Genomic DNA, 27947 nt, shown 5'->3' on the forward strand with positions numbered 1-27947 from the left:
TGACCAACGTGAAACGCCTCGTATGTTGTTTGATGCAAACTTGTAATATGTATACAGCTCTCATGTCCTTAAAATTATTTGTTTTGTGGGTAATCAAAACTGATAAACTCTCACGAGAATTGATATAATGAAATTAAATATACATTATAATAATGTTTAAAAAAATATATATATGTTTTTAAAATATTTTTTGAAACAGTAACACGGCTGCTATTGTGGTTTCTCTAAGTCTGTTGCTTTTAAATTTTTGTGCAAATAAAATGCACTTAAACACTTGACAAAGTGTCTCTGAAATTGTAGGGGAAGCTGGTACCCTAGGAGGAGTTCGTAATATCCAAACTAAATACGGACGTATGGAGTTTTGTTCATATATAAATATTTAAATTAAGAGAAATCCTGTAATTGGTAAAATTCACAACAATATTTCTTAATACATGGAAATTAAACCGTCATTTTAAATTACCCTAAGTTGTTAGTTAAAGAAATAACTTGGTTTGTCAATATTATCTTAGTTCATGATATATAGAATACTTTATGTTTTATTAGTCCCATCTAATAAAACATAAATCCTATTAAATAAGTCTTGTTAGAAACATCTCTCTTCTTTTCAGACGGATAAGTAACAGACATATGTCATAATTTATAAAACATATTAAAATATGTTAATGATATAGTTATATATGTTTTGATGTACACACCTTCGATACATTTCTCAGTAATATATTCTTAAACTGTGAGAAATGATTTTATCTAAAGTGGCAATTCCCTCGCCGGAAGTGTGAATGATTTGATATCCTGCCCCATAAACATACGACGTTCAAATGTACATTGAATGAAAACGTTTGTACATTACTAACATAAACCGTGGCGTAATTTCCGAAGGGGTAAAAAGGTTGTGTCTTCATAAGATACAATTTCATGATTTTTCTTATTCTGTTATTGTTTTTTACAAAAAAACTTATTAAAAATGTGACTTATATTTTTAATACAATAACCTGGGTCGTAATCATGAAAATGTCATGCCGTAATTACTCAGTGTTCTTGTACTATATTATGTTATGATCATTTTCATTATTAACAAAAATAATTAAAAAAAACGTAGTCATTTTTTATGAAGAAAATTAAAGTTTTTTTTGTGTTAAATTCTATAAAACATTTAATATGAATCTAAGCATTGTAAGGCATGAATGTGTTCGTCCCATTTAGCGCCTGCCGCATATTTCGAGCAATACGCTATTCTGCGTCTATCTTTTGTGTATGCGCTGAATTTAGTATTCTAGTTTCGTTCTGCAATCTCCAGGCAAGTTCGTGAAGAAATATGGTATTATATTTGAATCCATTGTTATTTGATGGAAATATAATGTGATATTGAATGTATACGGGCCGAGCGATATTCATAAAGTCTTTATATTGCTTTGCGTTAGGTTAGAATTACAAAGTACAACAAATTACAAAGTTTGTAAGTAAAGTCTCATATAGCGATGGAAGTTAGGCTACGTCTTTATTAAACTATTCCGTGCATAAACTTTTGTAGCGCGTGTTTTAGACGTCAATAGCTGCGTGGTCTGGCAAGTGGCAACTACGCGCGGTTTCGGGATCAGAGGCACGAGCTGATAGCGTTTCCTTTACTACAATTAAATTAAAAAATATATACAAGTCTTATACGAATGTGTTTGTTTTTTTCAAACACATGTATAGTGGTCTGAAATTTATTTAACACACGCGTATATTTCACAATAAAGAAACAACAAGAAATCTTTTGGTACGGAAAATAATATGAAATGATGTCTATTTGATAAGTAACATTGTTAAGTGAATTTATGAATAAAAACATCGGCATATATTTAAAATAACATGTCCCTTTAATGTAACTCTTGTTATTTTAAGCAATGCTGTAAGAAGAACCGATAACAGACTGTTTTCAGTCATAAAGCCAATATGAAAGCATATTTAGCATTTATCATTATAATGTAAAATATGTCTTCTTCACAACTAATTTCGATCCACTGAATACGAAAAAAAAACTTTAAAGGTTCCTAGTTTTAGAATTATAATATTTAAATTATTATTAGAATAAACTGCCATCAGAGATTTCACTGTTTTCAGCACAGCCAAGCTGTGATAACTGATAAGGTCATTATTATTACTGTCATTTTAACTTTTACGCCTCTCAGTTTATTTTTTAATTTCTTAACGTATTTATAAATGTAACAATCTATATATTCAGCCAGTCTCAAAGTGCCATTACTTGAAATAGTTAAAATCACAATTTTTTATATATTTTTTTTAACCGTAGTGAATGGTAATAAAATAAATTTACTTTTATGTAATTATTGAGATAGTTGTTACATTTTAAATTTTATTTGACATTGCTCTGTCAGATTTTAATATCTTTTATTAATCTTAAATCTGTCTTATTTCTAAACGTTACTTTCATGAAGGTTTGGAAATGTATTATGTATTGAATATAAGCTAGACATTTGTGATATTTGAGAAATGTTTATTAACTAATAATATTTTAATCGCTACGAGTAAGTAATTTACGTCACACCAGACTCTTCTCGCCTTCTGACGTCACGTCTAAACTTGTCACTTGATTGACGTGTTCAGCTTTTTTTAAACCAAACGAGAAAGGAATGTGTTGGAAATGTGGGAAATTTAATTCCTTTAATACAAATATTCACACCCTGTATAATAATAATAATCAGAGTGTTGATTTTTTTGTTTAAATTTTATTTGTTACAGCTAGAAATTCAAATATATTGAAACAATTTCATATTAAAGTTTTTTTCTTATATACTGTTGTTCTATTTTAAAATCATATCATCATAAATGGGTAACCCTTCACAAATCGTCGTTTTATAATAGCTTAGATTTCATATATATTTTACTATAACATCAATTTTTAAGTTTTAACCTAAAACATAGACTTAAATTTTTTTAAACATATAAAAGCTTTAGTACACGCCCTCATCCGTGTCTATATTGTCGAATAAATTTTTAAAAGCACTCTGGAAACGAGAATAGACTCGCTAAATTGGACCTAACTCCGTCTGACAGACCACACCCTCCATGTTGGATGCATCAGAACCGGCTCAATATGAAATTAATTATCGATCGAGAGCTCCATCATACACGACCTATAACATTTTCGTTACATACAATATCAACATCCGCATACACTATACGATTACATGGAACAGCGTTCGCACTTGTAGTTTATACGAGTTGTATTATGTTTTTTTGTTCAGTCATAAACAAAGGAATATAAACGATACGTGAAAGCAGTGACGTTGTTTGCTTAGAATTAGGTTAGTTGCATGGTAAATACAAAAAAAGTAAGGAGAGCGAGGTAAGAATCTCATTATAATTATAAGGCAGGTGTGTGGGGTCATGATGGAGGGTTTGAGCGCCAGGTATCTGGGGTCCTCCGGGTGGAGCGGCGCGGGGAGGGGGCGAAGCGACGGTTGATGAGTAGTTAAGTTGCATTGTCGACATGCTAAAGATTTCCACATGGTTATTTAAATATATATATTATAATGAATCTTTAAATACTTCTGGTTTTTAATTTGATCATTTTTCACTGGATTCCCACGTCAGATTTCCTTTAATTAGTATTACGTGTTATTAACGCAGCAATGTATATCGTACATTTCTTTAGCGCCTGAGGGTGTGTAGTAGGAGGCCGTCATCTCGGGGCGAGGCTGGGAGCGTGCGCGGCGCAGATCGATCGACCTGCAGCATCCCGGGCCAGTCTGCGACGGACGCGGCCGCAAACGTTTTCTAGTCGCTTTATTTTTTAATATTAGCAGGAATTTTTTATACCATCGCCTTTTTTTAAACTGCACGAGCTCCGGACTTTTCTGGAGATGGGATTTTGTTAAAGGTGAGTTGTTTTTTTTTTGCACATAAGTCCCACATTGAACTTAAGATACTAGTAAGATAAAAATATGTACCAGTATTATGTTCCGATATTAATATCGTTCAGGTGTAATCTGAACGAACAAATAAAACTTTTTTCGAATTTATCGATTATAGACTTGAGCAACATTAAATGACCAAAAAGTTTTATATGAAACTTGCTATTTATAGAGCTGTTAAACTGTGGCTCTATTGCAGAATCAATATATAGAATAACTGTATTGCGAATTAATTAAACTCATGTGTTAGAAATTTTAATTCATCATTACATATAACCACCAAATTATGACAGTTTAATGTTCGACGAGGTTTTTAAACAAAATAATATCTTTATTATTATTAAACATGTATTTCATTGCCATGTTACAAATTAAAATCCTTTCAAGTCTGCGAGTCCCACTTCGGGCGCCATTATTAATTCTGACAGGTTATCGGATCCGCCATATTTGCAATATCGAGTGACTTGCAGTTGAGATAAATAAAATGAAATAACTGTTATCAATGAACATTATTTATTGGGCGGAAAATAGTAAAAAATATATAAATATTAGTTATTGATAATAATTGTACCTAATTTTTGTTATATGGAAAGTTATAAAAGACTCGCGTGATTTCTATCGGATTAAACTTTCAGCGTGATGGTGGAGGAAATCGCCACCAATTAAACATTATTTTCACCCGTAGAGTTAGTATTATCTTTATTTTTATATATAATATGTATCGTGTATATCTGTCTGTCTGTATGTTCATAAATTTATTGTGTCGGACTACACCCTCCATCGATCTGCGCGGTAACTCTAAACTCAATTTATAACATCTACCTGTCTCGATGGCTGCACTCTCAACTTTTCATGTCCACCGAGCCTTATACAGAAACTTATTACGAACGTATTAACAATCTTATAAATTATAATTAATTTTTTATTCAATAAATTACTATCATTCAATAAAATAAATATTTATTAAATTTTATAATAAGGAATATTGTAAAAAGAGATTTTTTTTTAAGTGAGATCAACACGGGAAGCTTATAATGTTTCTTTACTAGCTTTTTTTCTTTAAAAAAAATGTGTATTGTAGGATTTTGAGCCTTGGGCGTGTGCATTTATTAAGTAAATTAAATTTTTACACAATTTTTGGGCTGTATAAAATCATAAAGGAGAAAATAGGAAAGTATTAACTAAACAGCGTATATATTGAGAAAGATATGCAAAATTTAATATTAACATGTTTAATAGATTAAATGCACGCCTAATGCAAGATGGCGGTGCAACAACGAATTTCAGTTACAAAATGGCGTTCGCTTTGTCTGTTCTGTGCAAGTCAATAATTTTAATAGAAATACTATATATGTATATTAAAAACAATATCTCAGATATGTTTTCAAAAAGTTATAACATGGTATAATTGCTTATATTCCTTTTTTTATTCATTAAGGCGGTTGGTTTTTGAACAGTAAATTTTCTAACTGCTTGATCTATTTTTGGGCTCTTTTGACACGTGTGAGTGTAGGTCAATGACACGTATCTTTGACCCTGCCGCAAAAAATTGGGTCTTGGTTAAACCTTGCGTTTTCTTTTTATATTTTCAAAAGATATCTTCCGGGCTCTTTATTTTTAGCTTAAAATACAACGGATCCCTACACTGTGAAATCTTTTTAAAAATATAAACGCCCTCGGAGACGTTGCTTGATTACTTTATTAAAAAATAATTAAGTTATCAATTACTTCAAAGTCGCAATAAATTAAAAGCATTAAATAATATTTTCATCACATAGTAAATCCTTATAATAGGTACATACGTGATGCATCTGTGTTAAATGTCATAAGTAAACTGATAACATTCCTTTTACGATGTATAAATAACAACGAATTTGAAATTTACCTTTGAAGTTGTGAGAAACATATAGCAGGTGTAACGGTCAAAGGTTACAGCCTCATTCCATTGCGCAGGTCCAGAACATCTAGGATCTGATGCAGAACTTGACAGATGACGCCCTAAACGAGCAGTACCTCCCGGGAGCTCGTCGCGAGTAGTTGTGCGTCGCTAAATATAAACTCGACTTACAATACACAATACACTTGGCATTTGGAAGTGCGTTGGCAAGATGCATTTAATTTATATTTAAAGTTCAAGTTCCGTCGCATTTTTCTGAATAGAGAATTTCATTAAAGGTATTTTTTATATACAACTATTTAACCGCGGTTTCGTTTCTTTGTTTTTCAAAATGGTGTTCCCGTTTTTAGGATTTTAAGGACAAAGCAGCTTGTGTTCTAATACTATAGATACCTAAATTAAAATTTCATACAAATCGGTTCAGTAGTTTTGGCAGTCTAGACTAGAAGAATATTAAATTACTTCACAATGAACTATAATGGAAATATGATTCGATGTCGAGTAAAAACTTTTTACTTCCAAACTTTTTCGTTAGTTTTTTTCTTTTTACAACTTCTTACATAAAGTGTTAACTGCCGCGTAACAATTTGTGTAATTTAACACTAATTAGAATTTATTTTCGACCGTTCCGACTTTACTTTAACCATGTAATAATGTTTAACCACAATATTGGCGGTAATCCAAAAAAAGTTCACTTGTCAATATACATCGCGGTTGTTTAAACAGATCGTTTGTCTTAAACAGTCGTTATTTCAACTTTGACAACTACTGTTTCTCTCTTTAATCTACTAATTGAATAACAAATAGGTTTCAATGAAAAATAATTATAAATAAATGTATTAATGTTAAAATTTGATCTCGTCACATTTTCAATTCTGATTAATTTTATACAAACTTCGATAAATGTCAAACTAATATTTTTTTTATCAGCGTTACATCAAATTTATACCAAATACTTGAAATATGTAAAATCATTAATTGAAAAATATAATATAGATCATAGAGTTGTCTATACTCTATGCAAGTTTCATATCCGAGACAAGAAATGCTCAACTATTATTACGATCAGATACGTTTTGAAATTAAAAAGTTAAATATATTGAATTCTATTTTCCTTTTAATGGAGTGAATATTTACAATTAGCAAAGACTTACGTGTTTCTTAAATAAAGTTCAGTTTAATTTTAATATCATTATTTAAAATTTTCATCGTCACATCAAACAATAATTAGAATAAATTTTCAGTCGTTTATTTACAAATTTGTATAATTAGAAATTTCGAAACTATTTGTCAAACAATATAAACTATACTAAAGACGTATATATGCAATATAAAATAAAAATGCCCGTAAAATAAAACTTTTAGAGCCTAATTACGTTACCAGTGATGTACGCTTCAGGGAACAATTATCGACTATCGACTACCGATAACGCAACCTATATTTAAATGGGTCCACCCTACACAAACATAGAGGCTTTCCGCCTTAAACGGTGGATGTCAGGCTTGACAGTTGTGTAAATAACTAATATTTAACATAAAATGTAGTACAAATATTTATATTTTCTTTTGAAACCCTTCCCCTTCCATAAAATAAATCAAATATTAGGAGTAGTTTATAAATATACATAAAAAATCAAAACTATAACATAGGGATGGCTTAATAATCTTACAAAATATACCTCCTACACACGATCTGATAACTTAAAGTGAAATACCGCGTCGCTGTTTTTAAACATGGCGTCTAATAATTACCGAAACAGGTTTTTTTTATTCTTTGTATTATTATTAAATAATTGCCGCTAACAGTTTACTTACCTAGTCTGTTATTAGAACCGGAATTTTATTAGCCTGCTCTTTTCTTTCTTTTTATTATCTTTTGATGTGTCAAAATGAGAAACGAGTGACATTATTCGACATAAAAAATGGATGCCATCTTACACAGAGTATAAAAAGTTTTTATATGCAATTTATTATGCGATTAAAAACATATTTTATATAAATTTTGTTTTATATTTTTCTGGTTAGCTTATTGTATTACTTTTTGAAGCTTAAGGTCGCCAGTTCAATAAACACATTGACTTGGCTCATGAAGATTGTGTCATTACGATGAGATGAACAATCAGGTCTTATTGTTATTATATATTTAGAAGTCTTCTCGTTTTCTCTCATCCATGTATTAATTTCTTGTTTTATATTACAAATACAAGAAGAATAACTTATAAATTAAATTAAGCAGTGTACATATGATTCTTAAATATATTATTTTATCTCAATACACGTTCATACGAAATATTTTCGATGTTCATGTGAAAATTATAAATTACAAATAAATATTTTTAGTATTTGTGAAATATAGATTAAAAATATATAGATAGTTTGCTTTTTGGTTTACATTTAATTACACCTAAATTCATTAGTTTACCTTGCGATAACAATTTCAGTTTTATATTTATCAATGTTTATTGCTCTATCATGCGAACCCTAGTAAACGGGTTATGGTAAAACCTTACAGGAATATAGTTTGAACACCAGAATAAAACATAGAGTATACTTTTTACCGGATTTCCGTGTAGTTCCCGCGGGTTCAAGTTATAAAAGTTGTATTGTGTATAAAGTTCCATGACACAAACTAAACTTTAGATGTCGCTGCCGGTTGGTTAAAATATCTATTGTCATATTTTATTAAAATTTAGACATTTCTCTTTGAACCTAATTTCGAATACCTTGCGGAGGAAGTCACACGCAAATCTAGTATAAAAATAATTTAGGTTCGAAACAAAAGTCATAATACTATTAAGTTTGTGATATTTAAAAAATGTAATAATAAACGTATATAAATAGATCGGAAAGAAAAAATATATCGATCTGTTAATTGTTTTATTAATCGGCCGCCGACAGCTCGGTTCACGCGTGATTGAAAATATTAATGTGTTGCCAAATTTAAGTGGCAGCATTGAGTTCTTAACGTACAAAGAATTAAATTGATTGATTGAGAAATATACACAATTTGAATTTTTTATTATCATTATTTTTATAAAATATTTTAAATTTATTGACATTAAAATGATTCGTTTTCGAACACACTGTCAACTTATAATCTCCACAATATAACTATTTTATTAACTTTATTATTTGTTTTTGTTTTTTTTTATTTAAAGTCAAACGTACATTCAAGTTTATATTTTATCTGTACTCTAGTCACGTGTAGCGAAACAATACTACTACAATTTAAACGTCAGTTATTACTCGTTGTACATTTGATATGATATTATATGTTTTTGTTTCAGTCAGAGGATGGACATCTCGAAGCCATCATGCATCCTCGTTCTTCTAATTATCTACATATTAAACCTAGCAGAGTAAGTAACAGCTGGCATCCTCACCTCAACCCACACCTTCATTGACCTTAATAAGAATCTATACAAAAATATATACAGTTAGATACGTTCAACAGAATTGTTCAGTTTATTATATTATATTTATATATAGTATTAAACAACTAGACAATTGTATAGCAATACTATAATAGTATTAATTGTATAGAAGTACATAACATTATTTAATTCTTACTCGTGTTTATGATGTGATTTGAATTGAGAAAAAAAATTGCGTTGAAGTATTTTTTTCACGGAGATACTAATTAGTAATATTACCATCATATAATACTAATTTTTTGAATAAGATAATTTTATAGAAATACTATTAATGTATAAATTAATGGTTTGGTGGAAGATATGACAAAAATAGATTCTATACCATAGACAAGCTAAGTATAATAAAAAGTCCTTGTGTTGGAAATAGACATTTAATTAAGAGGAAAAAAATATGTCCTGACGTGGATTCCTGTTCCATGTAAGATTCATTAAACATTTAATTTTGGCTAAATATAATATTAATTCCAATCAATGTAAATATTCTTTAGATATTAATTCAAAAAATAGCTGAAAGTAATTCATCTTTATATATAAAAGTACCATAAAAATTAGCATCTTTTAAATTATTTTAGTTTATCTTTCGTATAATATTTTAATATAAAAATTAAATGACATCAAATTGTCAAACAGACTTGGCTAGACGAACGAAATGAAGCATTTCTGAACGTTGGAATCTAAAGTTGTAGCGACAGCGCAATGCCAAGAAATCTCTATAGTATATCGCTGTCATTAATTAAAGGAAATAATTTTAACAATATGGGTTTGAAATATGTGTTAAACAAATAAACTCGGACAGAGACTAACTAGAGGTACGTCTCTAGTACGAGTTGTATTTTTAACGGGAAGATTGACAGTTTAAAGCTTTTTGTTCTTTACGTAACTATTAACGGAACTTAGTACTAAGTTTGTATCGTCACACAACATACGAAGCGTTTCCCGTTTATCATTCAATAATCTACGTTGATACTATAATGTGCGCAGATGAATGAATAAAAAACTTAATACACACCGTACGTAAGTGACGATGCAAACTCAGGGCAAGATTTTTTTTTCTCATGTATAGAAGAAGTGACATTACTTTAAAAAAATTAATTCATGGTTTTCGGTACATATGAAATTGAATAAATAAAAAAGATCTAGATCTCACTAAATAAAAAACAACTGGATCAAAATACAGGCTGAATGTTGTTAAACAGTCACGCGTTGTTGAAATCGGAAAATATGTCATATTTATGTCACAACACTATTCGTGCTAAAGTGAGGATTAAAATAAAATATTCGTTTGTCACGTTGGTAGGATATGTATCTACAGATTATTCGTATACGTAAAAATAAGTCTTACTTCGTTTTTAGAAACTATTTATAACACGCTTATAATATTTGTTAAATTATGAACAAATCAGTGTATTTACCGGTTTATCTAATATGAAATGTTGAGAGAATATTTTTATTAAGTTAAACATGTACTCCCGGTTGTAGAAAATAATTTGTTTCAAGATGTAATCATGTTCACAATGGTTTAAGATCTTTTAAGTCTCTCAAAACTTTGCTCAAAAAATTTTTCTCTTAATTTTTTTTTTAATAACATAAAAATAATATGCAATTATAAATCGAATCGAATTAATTAAAAATAATTTGTTTTTGACATTTGGAATGGTTTGAACCGTAACTAAATATTTGGAAAAGGTTTTTAATCAATAACAACAAAATATATATCTAAACCCAATATAAATAGTACAGTAAGCAGTTTCTTTACGATCCACTACTATCTTGTATAAAGATTCATATAGTGTGCAGAAGCCAGCATGCTCTAAGGAGGGTATGTAACAAAGACGACATGCGATAGCTAGCCAAAAACATGAGACGATATACATAATTAAATTATCAGTTAAATAACAATAAATAGAGTAGAGACAATAACTTAAAAATACTTCATGATCTATAGTTATCTTGAAACAAATATATTATAATAATATTTAATAAAAAAAATTAAATCTTAATAGGAAAACATGTATTGTTAACTCAAATGATAATTTTTATTTAAATGATACTGATTTTTATTTTCTGCAAAATATATTTTGAAAGTTCATTCATATTTTTTTTTAATAAAAAAAATACGTAATTATTATTATGGTTTGTTTAAAAATTTTAACAAAAACAGTATGACATTGGTAAGGCTTCCCTTAAAACCATTTCGCTGAGTCACGATCATTCAAATTAATAAAAATTTCTCGTTTCTTATATTTTAATTAGAAACAAAGTCAACTAATATAAGTTAAAAATTAATTTTGCAACAAAATTTTAATGAAGATATCTCTTAGAAATACCTACTTAAGATTATTATCACACTTATTTTCAGTTCAAACATGAATCGTGTAAGACATTAACGATTTTACAATGTCTGCTGTTACTGAACGCATTGTTTGGCCGCATGCCCGTTCCGCGTTCAAACTTTCGCTAAATATTCCCACTTGTAGTATTAACAAAATGAATTTGAAGTGATAACACTAGGCCTTTGTCTCAAGGTCCACGGCTTTTGTATCCGGATACTTTATGTATTATAATAGGTGTATCTTCTATGATACAACTCTATATAATTTTTTTACTCTATCAGATTTTTCTTATTTTATTGTGTATTAAAAACTCTGAATTCCATGCAAGAATGCTTGACAGCCTGTATTGTAAAAAAAAAATGTTAATTTGTCACGTGTACTAAATTTTTTTTTAAATATGTAATAACTCTATGAATTATCTGTAAACCGATTCTTTGTTACAATTAATTTATAACGTATCAATTGATATTAAATTATGATCAGTCTTCTTCCATAAATCTATGATGTTCCAATAAGAGATATTTGAGTATTAATACGAGATTTTGGGAAAACTATCTTTGACTTCAAAGACAATGTGAGAAAATATTTTTCTTATCTACAATATAATATTACACCAGTTTAAGATGAGCTGATGTCTCGCGTATTTCCGGTCATTGTAAATATATATGGGGATGGCTTACGACATCTGTGTCTTACTCAGTAATTGTTAAATACGACCTATTCGTTACATTATAAAAATTGTGTGCACAGCTTTAGTTACTATGGAAATCATGTGATAGTAAGCCTTCGTCAAAAACAAAATTTGCAAAGGAAAAGTGTTCTCTGTTATCTGAAGGATTATATTCTTATCACCCCGTTAGTTAGTCGTGCCGTCTTATCAACAACGATGTCAGGATATGTGACCCAGTAGTACCTATTGTATCGCTTTATTACATTGCGATCTTCTGTATAATAAAGATTTTAGGCGACATCCTGAATCTTAAGTGCCCGTTCATAAATTCCATACACAGCTATTAATAGCAATAGCAATTTTAATAAACGTATTTTAGTTGAGGAATGCGCCGGTCGGAGCGTAAATATCTTTTTTTTGAGTGTACTATTTTTCTTGCTGCAACATCTACTGATTTATTATTCTTTAAGAATATATAGAGTTAAAAATGTTAGTGTTCTATTTCAGTTATTCAAATTATCCAAATATTTGGGACTAACAAATGGTCTACGGAGGTGAAAATTCCTTGATAACTATATTTTATTACCACGCGTGTAACCGTGATCACGGTTGCTGCAAAGTAACCGAAACGTCAGGAGTATGTCGTTTTTAAAATATTAAAATACGCGTAGTGATCCGAATAATATTAGTTTCATTTATATGAATACTTGGTAAAGTCCTCGATCTAACTATATCTGGCCCTACTCGTTTTCTCCTGCAACTCTCTCAACTAACACTTTGTGGCAGATGTATGAACGGGAAGATAAACTTCAGGGAGAAGGAGAAACAGATCCTGGACCAGATCCTGGGCCCCGGGAGATACGACGCTCGCATCCGGCCATCCGGCATCAACGGCACTGGTATGTGGAATTTTTTGCTATTACCTCATAAGTTACAAATAAGACGTACTTTACTGAGAACGACCACAGCTCTAAGTATATTATATTTTAAAATGCTTCCGCGCTGCTAGTGAACGATCTAATACAATATGCATATATATCATCGTGTAATTTAGAAATCAAAATAAATATCAATTCAGACAAATTAAAATCAGACATGTTGTGAACTGCTTTAGAAAATATTCCATAATTTTCAGACAAGGGATATTGTTAAATTTAACGAAGTAATATTTGTACTAGTTTCCGGAACTCAATGTACAAATTGGGCTCACGACTATCACGGGCTATTTATAGTTAAGTAAAAAATTGCACACGTCGAGGAGTGTTACAAGGGTCTACCCACATTATTTATTCAGTTGGAATGAGATTTGAAACTCACTCTAAATCGATTATTTTAATTTCACAGATACTTTATAGTAAATATTTCAGAGGCAATACTAAGGTAATATTTAACGTATATTTTTTTCATCTAAAATATGAATTTTCTTTAAGGCAACTAGGACTGTGTATCGAAGTACATCCGTATTATGTATAACATATATATTATTATCATTTATTAATATAAATAAACTATATAATGTTAAATTAATAACAGTTATTCATTAATAACTATATAATGATATATTCAGGATAGTGTTTTAAGCCTAAGTTCGGAGAATTTGAATTCTCTCGGTCTAACCGTAGTGTGACCTGTGTTATATCCTGGTACAGTGTTAAGGTACTTTGACCTCTCTCGACAGATGGACCGGCAATAGTTAATATTAACCTGTTCGTCAGAAGTATAACAACTATAAGCGACATTAAGATGGTTAGTAGTTAAAGAATAGGTTATCTTTAACGGACGCATAGCTTTGACGCTTTGGACAATCACCTCACACGATTGACGTTTAAACTGACATTTAACTGACGTTTAAACGTCATTGAGTGATTTTTTTTTTAATGTTTGTAATACATATAAAAAAGTTATTTCCTTTGATCTGGTGAGTTGTGCAAGGCGTGTTGGAACCGCTTTGACCCTTACCATGGAATTGTTATCAATACTGGTGATTACGTCAACGGAGTCTACTTTTTCTGCTCACGTAACGTACATCCCCATTAGACAATTACGTGTTATTAATTGTCAACATGAAATAAACTTATACAAGCACAAAGTTTAGGGTACCTATAGTTTATACTAATAGATATAATAAGTTGAATCCCGTCGACTTTATCAAATTAATTGCTAATATTAGTAACTCTGTGGTAAGGGAAAACCCGTAGGAATCCTGTGTCTTTTATTTTTTTTTCCCAATGCCTGGACGTGATTAAGTGTTGACGGCTTTCTTGACATACCAAAGAGAAATAGTAATCGATCTCCTTGGATATGTCTGGGAAGTCGGATCTCAAAATTCATATTACGGCCTGGTGGAATAAATATATATCACAAAAAGTTAAATTAAATGCCGCACGAGTGCGGGCGTGAGCGTTATTTCTATTTTAATCATAAAATATAAAAAAAATATATTATAAATATTTTTCTAAAGTACTTTATTTTATTGAAATATCTATAGCGGCATTTAAAAAATCGATGAACGTGTTTTAGCACGCGATTATAACAACTACAGATTGTATGATATCAACCACGACATATATTTTTACATGTTCTGTTTATTATAATCAGTATGCAAATACGTCTGTCATATATTTCGGGGCTTACAAATTTTGTCCAACGACGAACGATAGAGAAATAAGGTTTTATTTGTTTACGAAATAAATACATACATGATACAACTACAAGTGCTGAAGGGACATTTCACGACATTATGTTTTCTTTTTCTTCATCTGTTTTGCTTATGTTGAATGAGGGAGGAGTCATTTTATGTTTATTTTGATCACGACCTTGGAAATTGCATTAGAATTTAAAGATGTAACAGACTTGGCGACTTTCACAGTTCAGAAATTTCAAGGATGTTCATAACATTTACAGCTATTTCCAGAATTAAATTACATTAATTTTCTAAATGGCCACCCTTTTTACAATCCTGAGCCAACACTAACACAAATTCCTATAAACAAGCTGTTCGTATTGTTTCCGCTCCCCTTTATTTCCGTTGTGTTGTTTTCGACAATGTTTTATTTTATTCCATCATACACCATCGATCTGGGTGCGTACTTATATAAATCTTTCAGGCGGAAGGTGAGTAATTAGTGGTGTGGTTCACAAAAGGCACCGCGTGACTGACACGTGTATGCTCCACTAGGGTTTAGAAGTTTTTTTGTAATGATATATCAACAGTATATTTTGCTTGGTACTTAGATGGGCCAGCCGTAGTCAGCGTCAATATATTTGTCCGAAGTATATCAAAAATCGATGACGTCACAATGGTAAGTCACCACCGACTGGGCCATGCATCTAGAATAAGAATGTTACGAATTGTTTTATAAAGATACGATCAAAACAAGTCAAATGAATTTGGAACTCGCTCCGCATGGAGAGACTTACCAGACCAAATGTAACCTTATTATTATTATTTTTTTTATATTAATTTATTTTTTACAATCTTCTTTCCTTTGGTGTTGACGACCAAAATCGTTTTTAGACGCGCGCGTTTTGAAGTATTATCAAACGAATAGAGTATCGGTTCATATCTCTGGCGCTTACTTTGATTCTTCTCAACTTCCTCACTGACTTTCCATAGGGTGATTGGCGCTTCTATGTGTAAGCTGATGTCCCGGCTTGTAATGAAATGGACCTCCTTACGTTTCCATCTCATTAGATAAAATAACATTTAACATTTTTTTCTTTATTTTGCGTGTCAAAAATCATAACAGGTTTCTTTTCTGGGTCGGGTGTTATGTTAACAAAAGCGGTTTAACTTCTGTTTTAAATGCGTGTTTTTTTCTCATAAAGGCGATGCGCCAACGTTAGTCCGCGTCAACCTGTACCTACGATCCATCAGCAAAATAGATGATTACAAAATGGTGAGTGGTTGCACATAACCAATTAACCAAACGATGTAACCATGACACTTTTATTTATAAACAAAGTATCCGGCTGGACATATTATGTGAGAGTCGCAGTACTAATTTGCTTGACTTCGAGAGGAGTTTTCTATGAGAGGAGCTTTGTTTATAGTAAAACTGGTCATAAACTGGATATCTGGCAATGATGCACTGTGCTGAACATTCTCAAGCTGTCGTTTTCGTATTTGGGTATGTTTGTGTTTTTGATTTTTTTGTTTTCTTTCCTTTTATACTTTTTTGTTTATATTTCTTTGAATGATTTGCATAATTCCAATCCCTAAATGTGTATAACAAGAGCGGTGCGGTGCCGCGTCACCCGACAGAGATAACAAGAATCATGTCCAAAATTTTCATACTATTTTGTTTTGTTTATGTTGTTTATTATTATTTTTCTACATAGAGGGCACGGGGTATTCACAAAAATTTAACACCTGATGAACATTGGCATAGTAGTTAGCACTGAAGTCGACCGCTTCGGTAAAGCACGCCGAAATTGTACATTAGTAAAGAGACCGTATTTTACCACGCTTACTGAACTAGGAGGTAAACGCGGACCGCACCTTCGTCATCATCTCATATATTCTTTATTCTTTTTATTTTGTCACGCTTCTTAACCATTAATGTCATGCATATCTATATTTTAAAGTTATATAAAAACTATTTTGGTCGTACCTTGACTGTGACATTAATATTGTCTTGTTCATGTGAATTTGTGTTGTGTAAAGTTATTATTGTATCGGGAACTATCGACGCGTCCGCACTCGGCTTCGAGCTTCCGAACGGTGGTTGCCCACCTGACCGCAATATGTGACCCTCGCCCTGAAGCTAGTAATGTCGTGTAGTTGTCCTAGTTAACTGGTCTTTAAGCTGCATGGGTAAAGCATTCCATCGACGAATGCTAGACGGTGAGTCGATTTATGATGCGCTTTTTGACAGTTTTAGTTTGACAGCACGGCATGGCATATTCAGACTTTTATATCGATATAAAACCTCCGATCACTTTCAAATAAATACAAACTAAATGTGTTACCATAACTTCTATGAAACTAATCATATACATAGGCCTGTGCATGAATTTAAAAATGTAAATAATAACACGTTTTTAGATGATATTTTTATATCGATATATGTACGTATGATGAGTTAGCTTTTGGGTATATTCGAAGAGTACAGACATTCCTCTCGTTATTTGGTACCCATTAATAAACATATTTTTATAGAACATATATGATTTACATCATATGATGCAACGAAAGTCAACTAGTGGAGCTAATTTAACCGTTTTGTTTGAATCTAAATATAAATATAATAATAACTGTGATAGCATTATGTGGATCGTATTTATGGCACTGTAATATCCACATTAACGTGTTTTTCTTAATATCAAGTCAATAACACTAAGTCCTGGCTGACGTCCAAAGTGATAAGTGACGTGTAGTGATGATTTAGCAGCCATCAATCACTGTCTTGTCTACTTGAAGCAATCATTACTATGAGCGTGTTATGACATTGTCAAGATTTTTATAATTTTCCTATGTTATATATAATAATGTATAAATTATTTTTTTTATGGAATCAAAATTTAGTATATGTAATGTTCTCTGGATGATAATGAAGATCATTATTGAATTTGATGATCCCGATGAAAAATTTATTAGTTTTTCAGAACCGAATTAAAACTCTTTAAATTTTAAGATCATTGAGGTGTCAATGAGTAGTGATGAATAAAGATAAGCGTCTATTGAGATTCCTCTCAAAACAAGTCACATAATTTAAGACGGTTAGTTTTTTTTTTTAACCAAAAGCTAACTTAAAGCATGATATTATTTCGTGTATTTTAGCCGCTTTATATGTTACGATAATTCATTTGACTTGCTCCTTTGATGTCGAGGGATCTTTTTGTTTATTTGATGGTTTAATGTATACGGAACCTTCGACACCAATCATTTTATTTTGGATCGGTATAAATAATATATTTTTGTATATATTGGTGAAATGCACTCGCGATCACTGGCACTAAATTTGATATATATTAAAACGAGCAAGTTGTAGACTTGTGTTGTCTTTAAGTCACTCCAACATCACGACGATTGTTATGGAAGTTGTTGATGGTATAATAAATAGCTTTGATAAAATAAGCAGCCTCATGAAGCTTTTAGAATTGAAAAGTAAAGCCAATAGGGTTAAAAGATATGAAGATATAGATTGCATTTGTTACTTCTGGGATTGATCGATTAAATTATAGAAATAACTCAGTTTTGATCACATCCACTTATTATATATAGCTATGTGAGTGTAAAACTAATTTTGTTGTAAAATTTCTAGGAATACTCTGTCCAATTGACATTCAGAGAACAATGGTTAGATGAGAGATTGAAATTTAACAATTTAGGCGGTAAGTAAACAGTGCTTATATTCGTCTAGAATAATAAACCAACTATTTCAATTTTTAATTGCATTTAAATCCGGGCTAGCGCGTTTTATGTGAACTCAGTACGTTACCACAAGTTTCCATTGATTACTACGTACGGACAGTTACGAGTTTTCCATTTTATAAATCTACGTCGATACTATCAAGCGATGAGATTTATAAATGACAAACTGGTAAGGTATACTGTCATTTCTGAGAAAAAATACTATGTATACTCATTAAGATAACAGAGAGATTTCGTTTTGTCTTGTCGCGATCACGATTTGAGAAAAGCAGTCGTAACATGCGTTTAAACTGGTTAAAAAGTAATAAATACTTTGATTGATATGAAAAATGAATTTTCTTCTATCAATAATCCTAGATATCACTAAGACGTGATAGTTTAGTCTTAATTTTGTTATAAATCTTTGTTCTTTAGATCGTCTCAAGTACCTGACCCTTACGGAAGCCAACAGGGTATGGATGCCGGATCTTTTCTTCTCCAATGAGAAAGAGGGGCACTTCCACAACATCATTATGCCGAACGTGTACATCAGGATCTTCCCCAACGGGAACGTGCTGTACAGCATCCGAATCTCTCTTACCTTGTCATGCCCGATGAACCTAAAGTTATATCCTTTGGACAAGCAGACGTGTTCTCTGAGAATGGCCAGTTGTGAGTGTTGACAGAATATTGAAAAATTGTGTGTTATATCGAAAAAAGATAAAGATATCGAAAGAAAAAGTGTAACTTTTAAAAGCATTTCAGTCTGCTAATCGAATGTTTTTTTCCAAATGTTGTTAGCCTATTATTGAATATCCATTACATATAACAATGAATCCAACACAAAGTGTTAATCCAACGTTAACGGCCTTCAGTTAATATTAATCGGGTGTAGCAATAATTCATTAATTCTTTAAATAAACTACTAATGTTAAAAATATAATATTTTTAACCGCTTCACGTAAACAGACACCGCCCCCAGTTGGGTAAGAGTGCTAACATATTTTAAACGTACATACATTGGAAAGAAATATATATTTTATTCCCCAGAAGTGTTACGTGTTATCTTAAAATCTTTAGCAATTTCCCGACCTATAAATATCTTTGTTGGGAACGGAATCCAAAGGCCACTTAGCAATATATGTTAATGCGTACATTGTGTACATCAAATGTCCGCAGACGGCTGGACAACTGACGACTTGGTGTTCCTGTGGAAGGAAGGTGATCCAGTGCAGGTGGTCAAGAACCTGCACCTCCCGCGGTTCACTCTGGAGAAGTTCCTGACAGATTACTGCAACAGCAAGACTAATACCGGTAAGATTTCAATACAATCTCAGTATGGGTTTAGTAATTTGTGTTACAAGTGGCGCCATCCGAGCCGTACTAATTATAATATAATATAATCCATAGTACTGTTTCTATGACTGATTGTAATTAATTATAACACTGAACCATTGTAATTTTGTAATGTAAAATTGTATTTGATAACTATAAATACTTCAGCCATTTTGTAACACAATACTGGAAGTAACGCTGAACATTAAAAACCAAGTTTGGCATCGTACCTCTAACATAATTTCAAATACAGTTTCAACTAATATCTGTTGGGTGTGAATCTGTAGTCGAGCACAGAGCATTATATTTGTAAAACTCTGAGTATAATCTAAAGTATCAGACACAACGCAAATTTTCACAGTTACACGGCCATTGTCTGGTATAAAATTAAAAATGGTGGATGTACAAAAAAAAAAAGCGTCGGAGATACGATGATTTTTAATTTCCGAGCAACCTTCTAAATTTCATAACGAAGTACGACCTAGTTTTCGAGAGCAGCACTAGACTGTATCACCAACGGTTGAACGATCCGTGTACAAAAATACGCTAAGGCCGAAATAATTACACGTTCTCGACTGACATTCAATGTGACTGACGATGAATGGGAGGCATGACAGGTGCATTGTTCTTTGCGTGAAAATGGAACAATTGCGGCTTTATTACGAGCTGTGTATGAGCTGGAACCGACAGCGATCGCCCATTACGAAGGAATTAGATCGGATGACAATTTATTTAACTACTCTTAGAGTTTGCTGCGCGAGTATTTTATAGGACAACAAAAATATTATTTCTTATTCGAATTGAATAGTATTTTTAACAGTTTATCTTATTTTTTTGTGTTCAAACGTTGTTCTTCATCCTAAACGCCATCTTTTTTAGGTGAATACAGCTGTTTGAAGGTGGACCTGCTGTTCAAGAGAGAGTTTAGTTACTACCTCATCCAGATCTACATTCCCTGCTGCATGCTGGTTATAGTGTCGTGGGTGTCGTTCTGGTTAGACCAGGGAGCAGTTCCCGCCCGAGTGTCCCTTGGTAAGAAATCTTGTAGAAATACGTGCTTATTTTTTTGTTATAAAAACCTTTTATTGTTTGTTTTCACTAAAATTAAAAAAAAATTACTGCACAAACTACAAAAATACGAGCACTAATGACCAAAGCTTATATTGTTTGAAATCTCCATTTACTATAATTTTGTAATTTCAATTACTTTGATTATTTTTTGATTTCTTCCTTGGTCATTTTATACTGTTTTGCACTAAAATATTTACTAAATTATTAACTCGTTACACTACTGTATAACTTGTAATCACAAAATCCCGCCACCAGGAGTGACGACCCTACTGACCATGGCGACTCAGTCGTCCGGGATCAACGCGTCCCTACCCCCCGTCTCATACACGAAGGCCATCGACGTATGGACGGGGGTGTGCCTGACCTTCGTGTTCGGGGCGCTGTTGGAGTTCGCCCTGGTGAACTATGCGTCCCGCTCCGACATGCACAGGGAGAACATGAAGAAAACGAGACGGGAGATGGAAGCGGCCGCCAGCATGGACGCCGCCTCCGACCTCCTCGACACTGACAGTAACACGACCTTCGCTATGGTGAGTGAGATCCGGGACCGGGGCTCTGACCTCCTGTGAAGTTAATTTGGAACTAGCGTAGAATATAGCGGGCATGATAAGAATGTTTAGGTTCATTGATTTGATTTGATTGGAATTTTATTTTACTTAGTAGATGTTCTGTAGATCGTAAACGATTTTTAATTATATGAATTTGTGACTTGTCACCGCCGAATACGCTAAGTATGAACACAACGTAATCCACCGGAACTTACGCTACACACACAAGCTATGAGTCTGCTCAGTAGTACCAGATAAACAGATCCAAATACATCTCCACACAAATACAACAGACACGTCCATGACAAACACACGGGTCGGGTCACGTTAGTATATTAGTCCAAGTCCTAAGTCCGTCGCCCCTGACGTGCCTACAACTGTCAGAAGCCGCTGATGCGCGGCGCCGGCGACAAGATGCGGCAGTGCGAGATCCACATCAAGAGCAAGCCCAAGAACTGCTGCCGCCTCTGGATGTCCAAGTTCCCGACTCGCTCCAAGCGCATCGACGTCATATCACGCATCACCTTCCCGCTGGTGTTCGCGCTCTTCAACCTCGCCTACTGGTGGGTACATCTCGATATCGTCCGCCGTATACTAACAGATCTTTTACTGGGATCTCAAGTCCTCTTTAGTAAGAATGACGAGTCTTTAATTCAGTTTAAATTAAAAACAGTCAATTGAAATGAGTAAAATAGCTTAGTTTGAAAACTAATTAACACTTAAGAAATTATATCAATATATGTCCTTGAGAGTAGAGTTCTCTCCCTGCGAGCTACACGTGTTCCTTGGCTTGCTGCAGGTCCACGTACTTGTTCCGTGACGAGGACGAAGAGAAGTGATTCTCCGGGTGGAGCGCGAGCTGGGCGGACACGGTGCTCCTGGTGGTGGCGGTGCTGGCGCCGTACGTGTTGTTCGCGCTGGTGTACCTGTGGTGCCTCCTGCCCCGGCCCGCGCCGCGCCGCCAGCGCCGTCTCTGACGACCGCCCGCCGCGACCACCCGCGTCTGACTGGCCCTCCCGCTGGCCGTGCTCGCTTATCTAGCCTACGAGAGTCAGCGCCCCGATTGTCCGAACGGTTCCTATTGAACCCTCGCTGGTCACTCGCCCGCTCTTCGGAATCCTTAAACTATGCATCCGGCGAATACACCCCTTGTTATTATTTATTTTCTCCCGATTGCTTTACCAAGGCCCATCTTTCGTTACATCCTGTGACTCCGTTCGAAGACTTTCTCATTACAGCTGACCTGGTGTAGGGCGCCATCGCAGTTTAGACATAGACTATAGTTAGCTTCCACGAGACACAGACTGCACCTTCACGACACTGCTAGCTGGTGAGAGTGTGTTACGACCGGGACAGTGACCGACAGTGACGTGCGCGGGAGCGTCGCGGCGACAACCATTGATTCATTGTAAAAAAGAACATTCTAATATAAATAATGAAAATTTTGGATAATTTTACCCGCTCGAGCGCCGATGGCGTCGCGTTGTGTAGTTAGTTACATTAGCAAATAATAGCACAATAGTTTAAAACTGTCGGCGAATAATTTGCGAAATGTTGCGAATACTTGTCGGTGCAAAAGATATGAAAACTCAGTTTAATTTTTCTGTTCACTTTAAAAATATTCGGTGCTCTAGTTAGTTAAACCTTATTGTGTTTAGTACAGTTTTAATTAAGCTACATTAAATTTTTTTTTCCTACAACAAACACCAGCTATTCGCAACTCTTCGCTGTCAAACGTCAGTGTCAGTAGCGTACAATATAATCTGTGGTAAATGTAAGGTTGTATGAATCACTTAGACGTATACCCATGACATATTGATCCTAATGCCTTTTATAATAAGGATCGATTTTGTGTACATACATGTTTACAATTAGTTAAGTCACAGTATTTGGACCTTATCTCTTAGAGAATAGAGTTCATGTTCCAACTTTTAGTGTTAGATCTAGACAGTTGTCGTATCTAGAGAGGGTAATTACCTAATATTTAAATGAATTTATTACCCACTAAAGGTATTTATACGTAGTCTTAGACGGTATCTTTTTCAACTTATGAAGCAATACGGATTTTTGGAACCTTAGTTGATGAAAATTCGATACATCTTTGAAAAAGGTACTGTAAAAAGTAGGTATCTGATGTATATAACAACCTACTCTACACCTGTGTCGCTCACTGTACAGCCAACTAGTGTAAGGTTTACTAACAGGTTCACTGTCTCACTTATAAATGATTACAGCATGATTGTTTTAATTACAACTATAGAAGTCACATGATGATATGTTCGCGTTGTATTTAATATTTGTAAAAAATAGAAAATTCTCAACATGTTGATGGATATTTGTAAGTTGATATCGCGATTTAAAGGGTTCTCCGTGGACAGCTTTAGGAATCAGTTGTCTAGAGTCTTGTCTGACATAAAATGCCTTCACTCGATGGAAAAATACAAATATCATGTCTTTTGGCGGCTAATGCGTGGGTTAGGACAACATTAAGACATTAACGGTAAAACAAACTATTAGCTGAATATGGAGACGTCACAAGGAACTCCGAATTACTTTAAATCTATTCAATTCTCTGTTTTATCGTCCCTTTAATGGGCTGTACATCTCGTCCCTCTATGTATAGTCACGGGAACCTTATTCATTTTTAATTTAAAGCCAAAACACACGCATGTCTTGTTGATATTATCCTTTTAAATTGTAGAAGTTCATTAATGAGGTAACGTTCCACAATATATTTAGATATTAGAATGATCACAAAAAACAAATGAGGAGTTTCCTCTCCGTATTGGGGCGGAGCAGAATACCTTCCCCAATCCCGTGTCGGGAGAGCAGGGTGTCGTAAGAGGCGACAGAACCCGACGGTGGTAGGGCTCGGGCCCGCCTGGTTGGATACCACCCTCTTGTATGAGTCCGTCGAGCTTCTCGACTTAACAAGAGACCAGGGAAAGTTTTCTACGCGGGAAGGAGAGCAACAGGCCGCAGCTATCTCCTCATTTATTTCATGTAGTTACTCGTGTATCTACAGCGTGGGTACGGCTGGCGTTGTATTTTCATTTGCAGTCGAGTTACTTATGTTGTTTTCCTCCCGTTCTGGCATTTGCTTTTGTTTCGCCATTGGAGTAGAGGCTATTGTTTGTTATTACCCTATGTTGATTAAATTTTTATTTCTTTTTGTTGCGTACTTTAGACTGAGTTCCGTAAGTTTTCTGTTTATGGTGAGTCGTGATTTTGATTTGTTCGTTTCATTTTCCTAAGTTCTTTTCACTTATATTGGTGCGCTGGGGCTCAGCGAACAGTGTCGGGAAATAGATGAGAAGATAGCCAAAGTTCTGTTCGGCAAAAGTTTTAAGATGGATGAACAAATTGTAAATACTAGTCATAGTTAAGTGCGTCGGCTGATCTTTATAAATATAGTGTAAGGTTTAGCGGGATTTGGCATCACACGAAGCGCCAAGTTATCGGAGATTGTTTAAGTCTTCGTAGTTGTCTGTGATCTTTCGCGTTCCGTTGTGGTTGGTGTTACCGCCATGTGTTTCTATTTTACGACCATAGGGTAGACAAGTGTGGTCGTAGAGTTCACGCACATATTTTATGGTAGCCGGAAGTGCTTTGCCGCCCCGAAAGGCACGAGGCTTGGCCGTAGCGCTTCAGGACACCATAAGACCGCGGCAGCCGCAACCTTCCCCAGACTCGTCTACTTTGGGTTCAATATCCGTCTTCCGTCACCTTCGACCTAAAGTTGACTCGGGTGCCGGCCGCTTCTGTATTGTAAATAGTTTCTGTGAGCTGTTTATGTTCTTTTTTTTGATGACGTCTTTCCCTCGGGGCTCCTGTTGTCCGATCTTTGAATGGGAACTCGACGGAAAGCCGGTGGGTTGTATAATCGTCATCTTAGGAGATTTCAGCTCGATTCTGATGGGACACGGATCAAGGTCTTCGAGTCTCTCCCCCGCTTCTTTTATTTCCTCTGTCCCCTTCTATTTCTATTCTTCGTTATGTTATTTTGGAATAGTTCCAATACCGAGGACTTAAACATTAGCCGAGTCAGTCGCCGCACTTAAGTCGCTACTACACCAATAAAGAATAACATAATTATTCTTTCTTGGCTGCCAGTGATACTCTACGTATCGTAATTAAAGTTAAATACTCATAATATATAGGAATAATATATTTCAATACTTATAACCACAATGACTTAATATAAAACGTGCAATGGTATGTGAATCGTTTATAAAACAATCATGCTGTTATGTAGTTCGTACATATTTCAATGTTATATATCACTATCGCTGTGTTCGATATAATAATATATTAATATATGGAAAGATTCAACAATTTTAAGAAAATTTTTCGTTCGCCATCTCGCTCATTTTTCTCTTTCCGTCCCTTTTTTTCAGTGACGCTAGTTTTTTTATAAACATGAATTGAATTAGTTCGAGCATTACTATGTAAAGACTCAAATTAATTTTACAGCTCGGATGCTATTTTAATTTTGTAAAAAAACCGATTTTTTCGGAACTAGCCCGGCGTAGTGGACGAGATTTAGTGTCCTATAGATATTCTTGGGCTGTGATTTATCAGGTATCCACGTTTTGGCAGCACTTTGTACGTCATCGGTAGATGTTGGGTCAATTATTGGGAGACGCGGTAATTCAATTTGTTTCTATACGGAATGATTCGGTGTTGCCATCATATTATTTTCTAATAAAACACACTCACTATATTAATTCTCACATATATTTAAAGGACAGTTGTAAGACGAAATGTCGGAAAGGGATTTTAATAAAATTATACCCATCTTATTATTACGTTTTCTTTGAATACCTTGTTACAGACTAATGTCAAAACTTGAGTTGAACATTTAGAACAAATACCAGGTGTATGTCATTAAATTATTATATTCCATGTTAATAAACAAGGATACACCGAAAAAAAGACAAGCTCGTTTATAAAATCTTACAGCCTTAGACAACAATATTCAATTATTTCATATTATGTTGAGATTTCATACAAATATGAATAGACTTTGTATGATGTATGGAAATTGATAATTTAAATTTCATTAAAAAAATTGGAAATTTATATAAAAAAAATAAGATTACCAAAATTGATGTACCTTATCATGTATTGAAATCCTACCTAGAATTTTTGTTGGATTAAATAGTTCATATAATTTACTTCAAGTATATATATAATACTATATACATAATTTATTCAGGGAAAAGAAACTGTGGTACGATTGAAACAAACGTAATACATTTCAATAAAATTTATTTGCAAAAAATAAATAAATAAATAAATAAATAAATAAATAAATATGAAGAAGCTTTTTGCCGTCGTGGTTTTGTCCCTTTGTTGTTGAACATTAGACACGTTTGCTTTAACGCTTTTTCCAGATACGTTTGTACTGAAGTCCCTCGTAACAGAAATCCGCAAAGAAAATAGAAAATTTTAGAAGACATTTGTTGGACTGTAAAATAAATACTACACGTTAATGCTATATCTCAGAAGTTTAAAATTCATTTTTAGAAATTACTACAACAATCACGACTTTAACGTTATACTACCCTAGTTGTAGTTGTAGTTATAAATTAAATAGTACTAAAGAAGTGACTATACATATATATACTTTATATATTTACTCATTGTCACAAAATTTATATGCTCTTAGTAGACAAATCAGCCTCTGATACAGAATCGAAAAAAAATTGCAAAAATATACTCGTAAGTACCACCTATATGTACGACATACAAATAAATAGAATCAAAGTTATTTTTCCCATAAGAAAAAAGATTTGCTCGATCAATATTAAAATAAATCCAAACATATTTTAAAAGTTTCTAAAATGTATATACGTTATCCATTGGGCTACTCACATGCGTGATCCGTGTGGGTTTGGAGCTTATTGGAGCTGATCTTCGAGGTCGATGGCTATTTCGTCATCTCGGGACCTCTTGCCCCAGCCGGAGGAGAAGGTGAGTTGACCCTCGGAGACGGCGATGAGGTTTGCGAAAGCGAACAACAGACAGAGCGCTGTCTTCTTCATCAAACGTCTGAGACCTGCCATCTTGGTAATAAGTTCTGGAATGACCAGGAACCCGCCAACCCCGTCCTTATATATTCAGGATACAACCTCCGGTTTCCCTTACCAAACAATTTGTCCGCGGGAAAATAGTCTTTAGTGGAATGTAATAGGAACTGAAAAAGATTGAATAATTATTGTAGTTTTTTTCATTAGACTCTTGAAATCAAGTGAAGCTGTATAAGATATAATTACTCATCTCGTTTGTTCTCAGTTTTTTAAGTTTTCTTTATTATAATTTTTTCAGGGATTTTTGTGTTTGAAACTCGAACAATGGAAAATTTCAAATACTTTCACCTGA

The 27947-nt window shown here is 33.4% G+C and overlaps 1 protein-coding gene across 10 annotated transcripts; it reads left to right on the forward strand.

Moving 5' to 3' along the window:
• Nucleotides 1–3759: 3759 nt before the first annotated feature.
• LOC116774039 (glutamate-gated chloride channel) lies at nt 3760–26365 on the forward strand. 10 transcript variants are annotated; one of them, XM_032666649.2, is made up of 11 exons: nt 3760–3886; nt 9105–9176; nt 13041–13153; nt 15489–15556; nt 18521–18590; nt 19045–19281; nt 19789–19923; nt 20824–20976; nt 21271–21545; nt 21948–22126; nt 22363–26365. In XM_032666649.2, the coding sequence occupies exons 2-11, from the start codon at nt 9112–9114 to the stop codon at nt 22400–22402; spliced, it is 1335 nt and encodes a 444-aa protein (XP_032522540.1). In that variant the 5' UTR covers nt 3760–3886; nt 9105–9111; the 3' UTR covers nt 22403–26365. The 10 variants fall into 10 exon arrangements, with proteins under 10 accessions (XP_032522540.1, XP_032522537.1, XP_061379704.1 ...); XM_032666646.2 differs by lacking the exon at nt 15489–15556 and adding an exon at nt 16083–16153; XM_061523720.1 differs by lacking the exon at nt 3760–3886 and adding an exon at nt 5919–6095.
• Nucleotides 26366–27947: the final 1582 nt, after the last annotated feature.

Source organism: Danaus plexippus, chromosome 20, assembly GCF_018135715.1.
Source record: "Danaus plexippus chromosome 20, MEX_DaPlex, whole genome shotgun sequence".
NCBI lineage: Eukaryota > Metazoa > Arthropoda > Insecta > Lepidoptera > Nymphalidae > Danaus > Danaus plexippus.

Bases quoted from the DNA above. Each gene is read 5' to 3' on its own strand.
- LOC116774039 (XM_032666646.2), top strand. From the start codon at position 9,112: ATGGACATCTCGAAGCCATCATGCATCCTCGTTCTTCTAATTATCTAC. The intron at 16,154-18,520 runs GTGAGTGGTTGC...TAAAATTTCTAG, and splicing joins AAATAGATGATTACAAAATG to GAATACTCTGTCCAATTGAC. The intron at 18,591-19,044 runs GTAAGTAAACAG...TTTGTTCTTTAG, and splicing joins GAAATTTAACAATTTAGGCG to ATCGTCTCAAGTACCTGACC.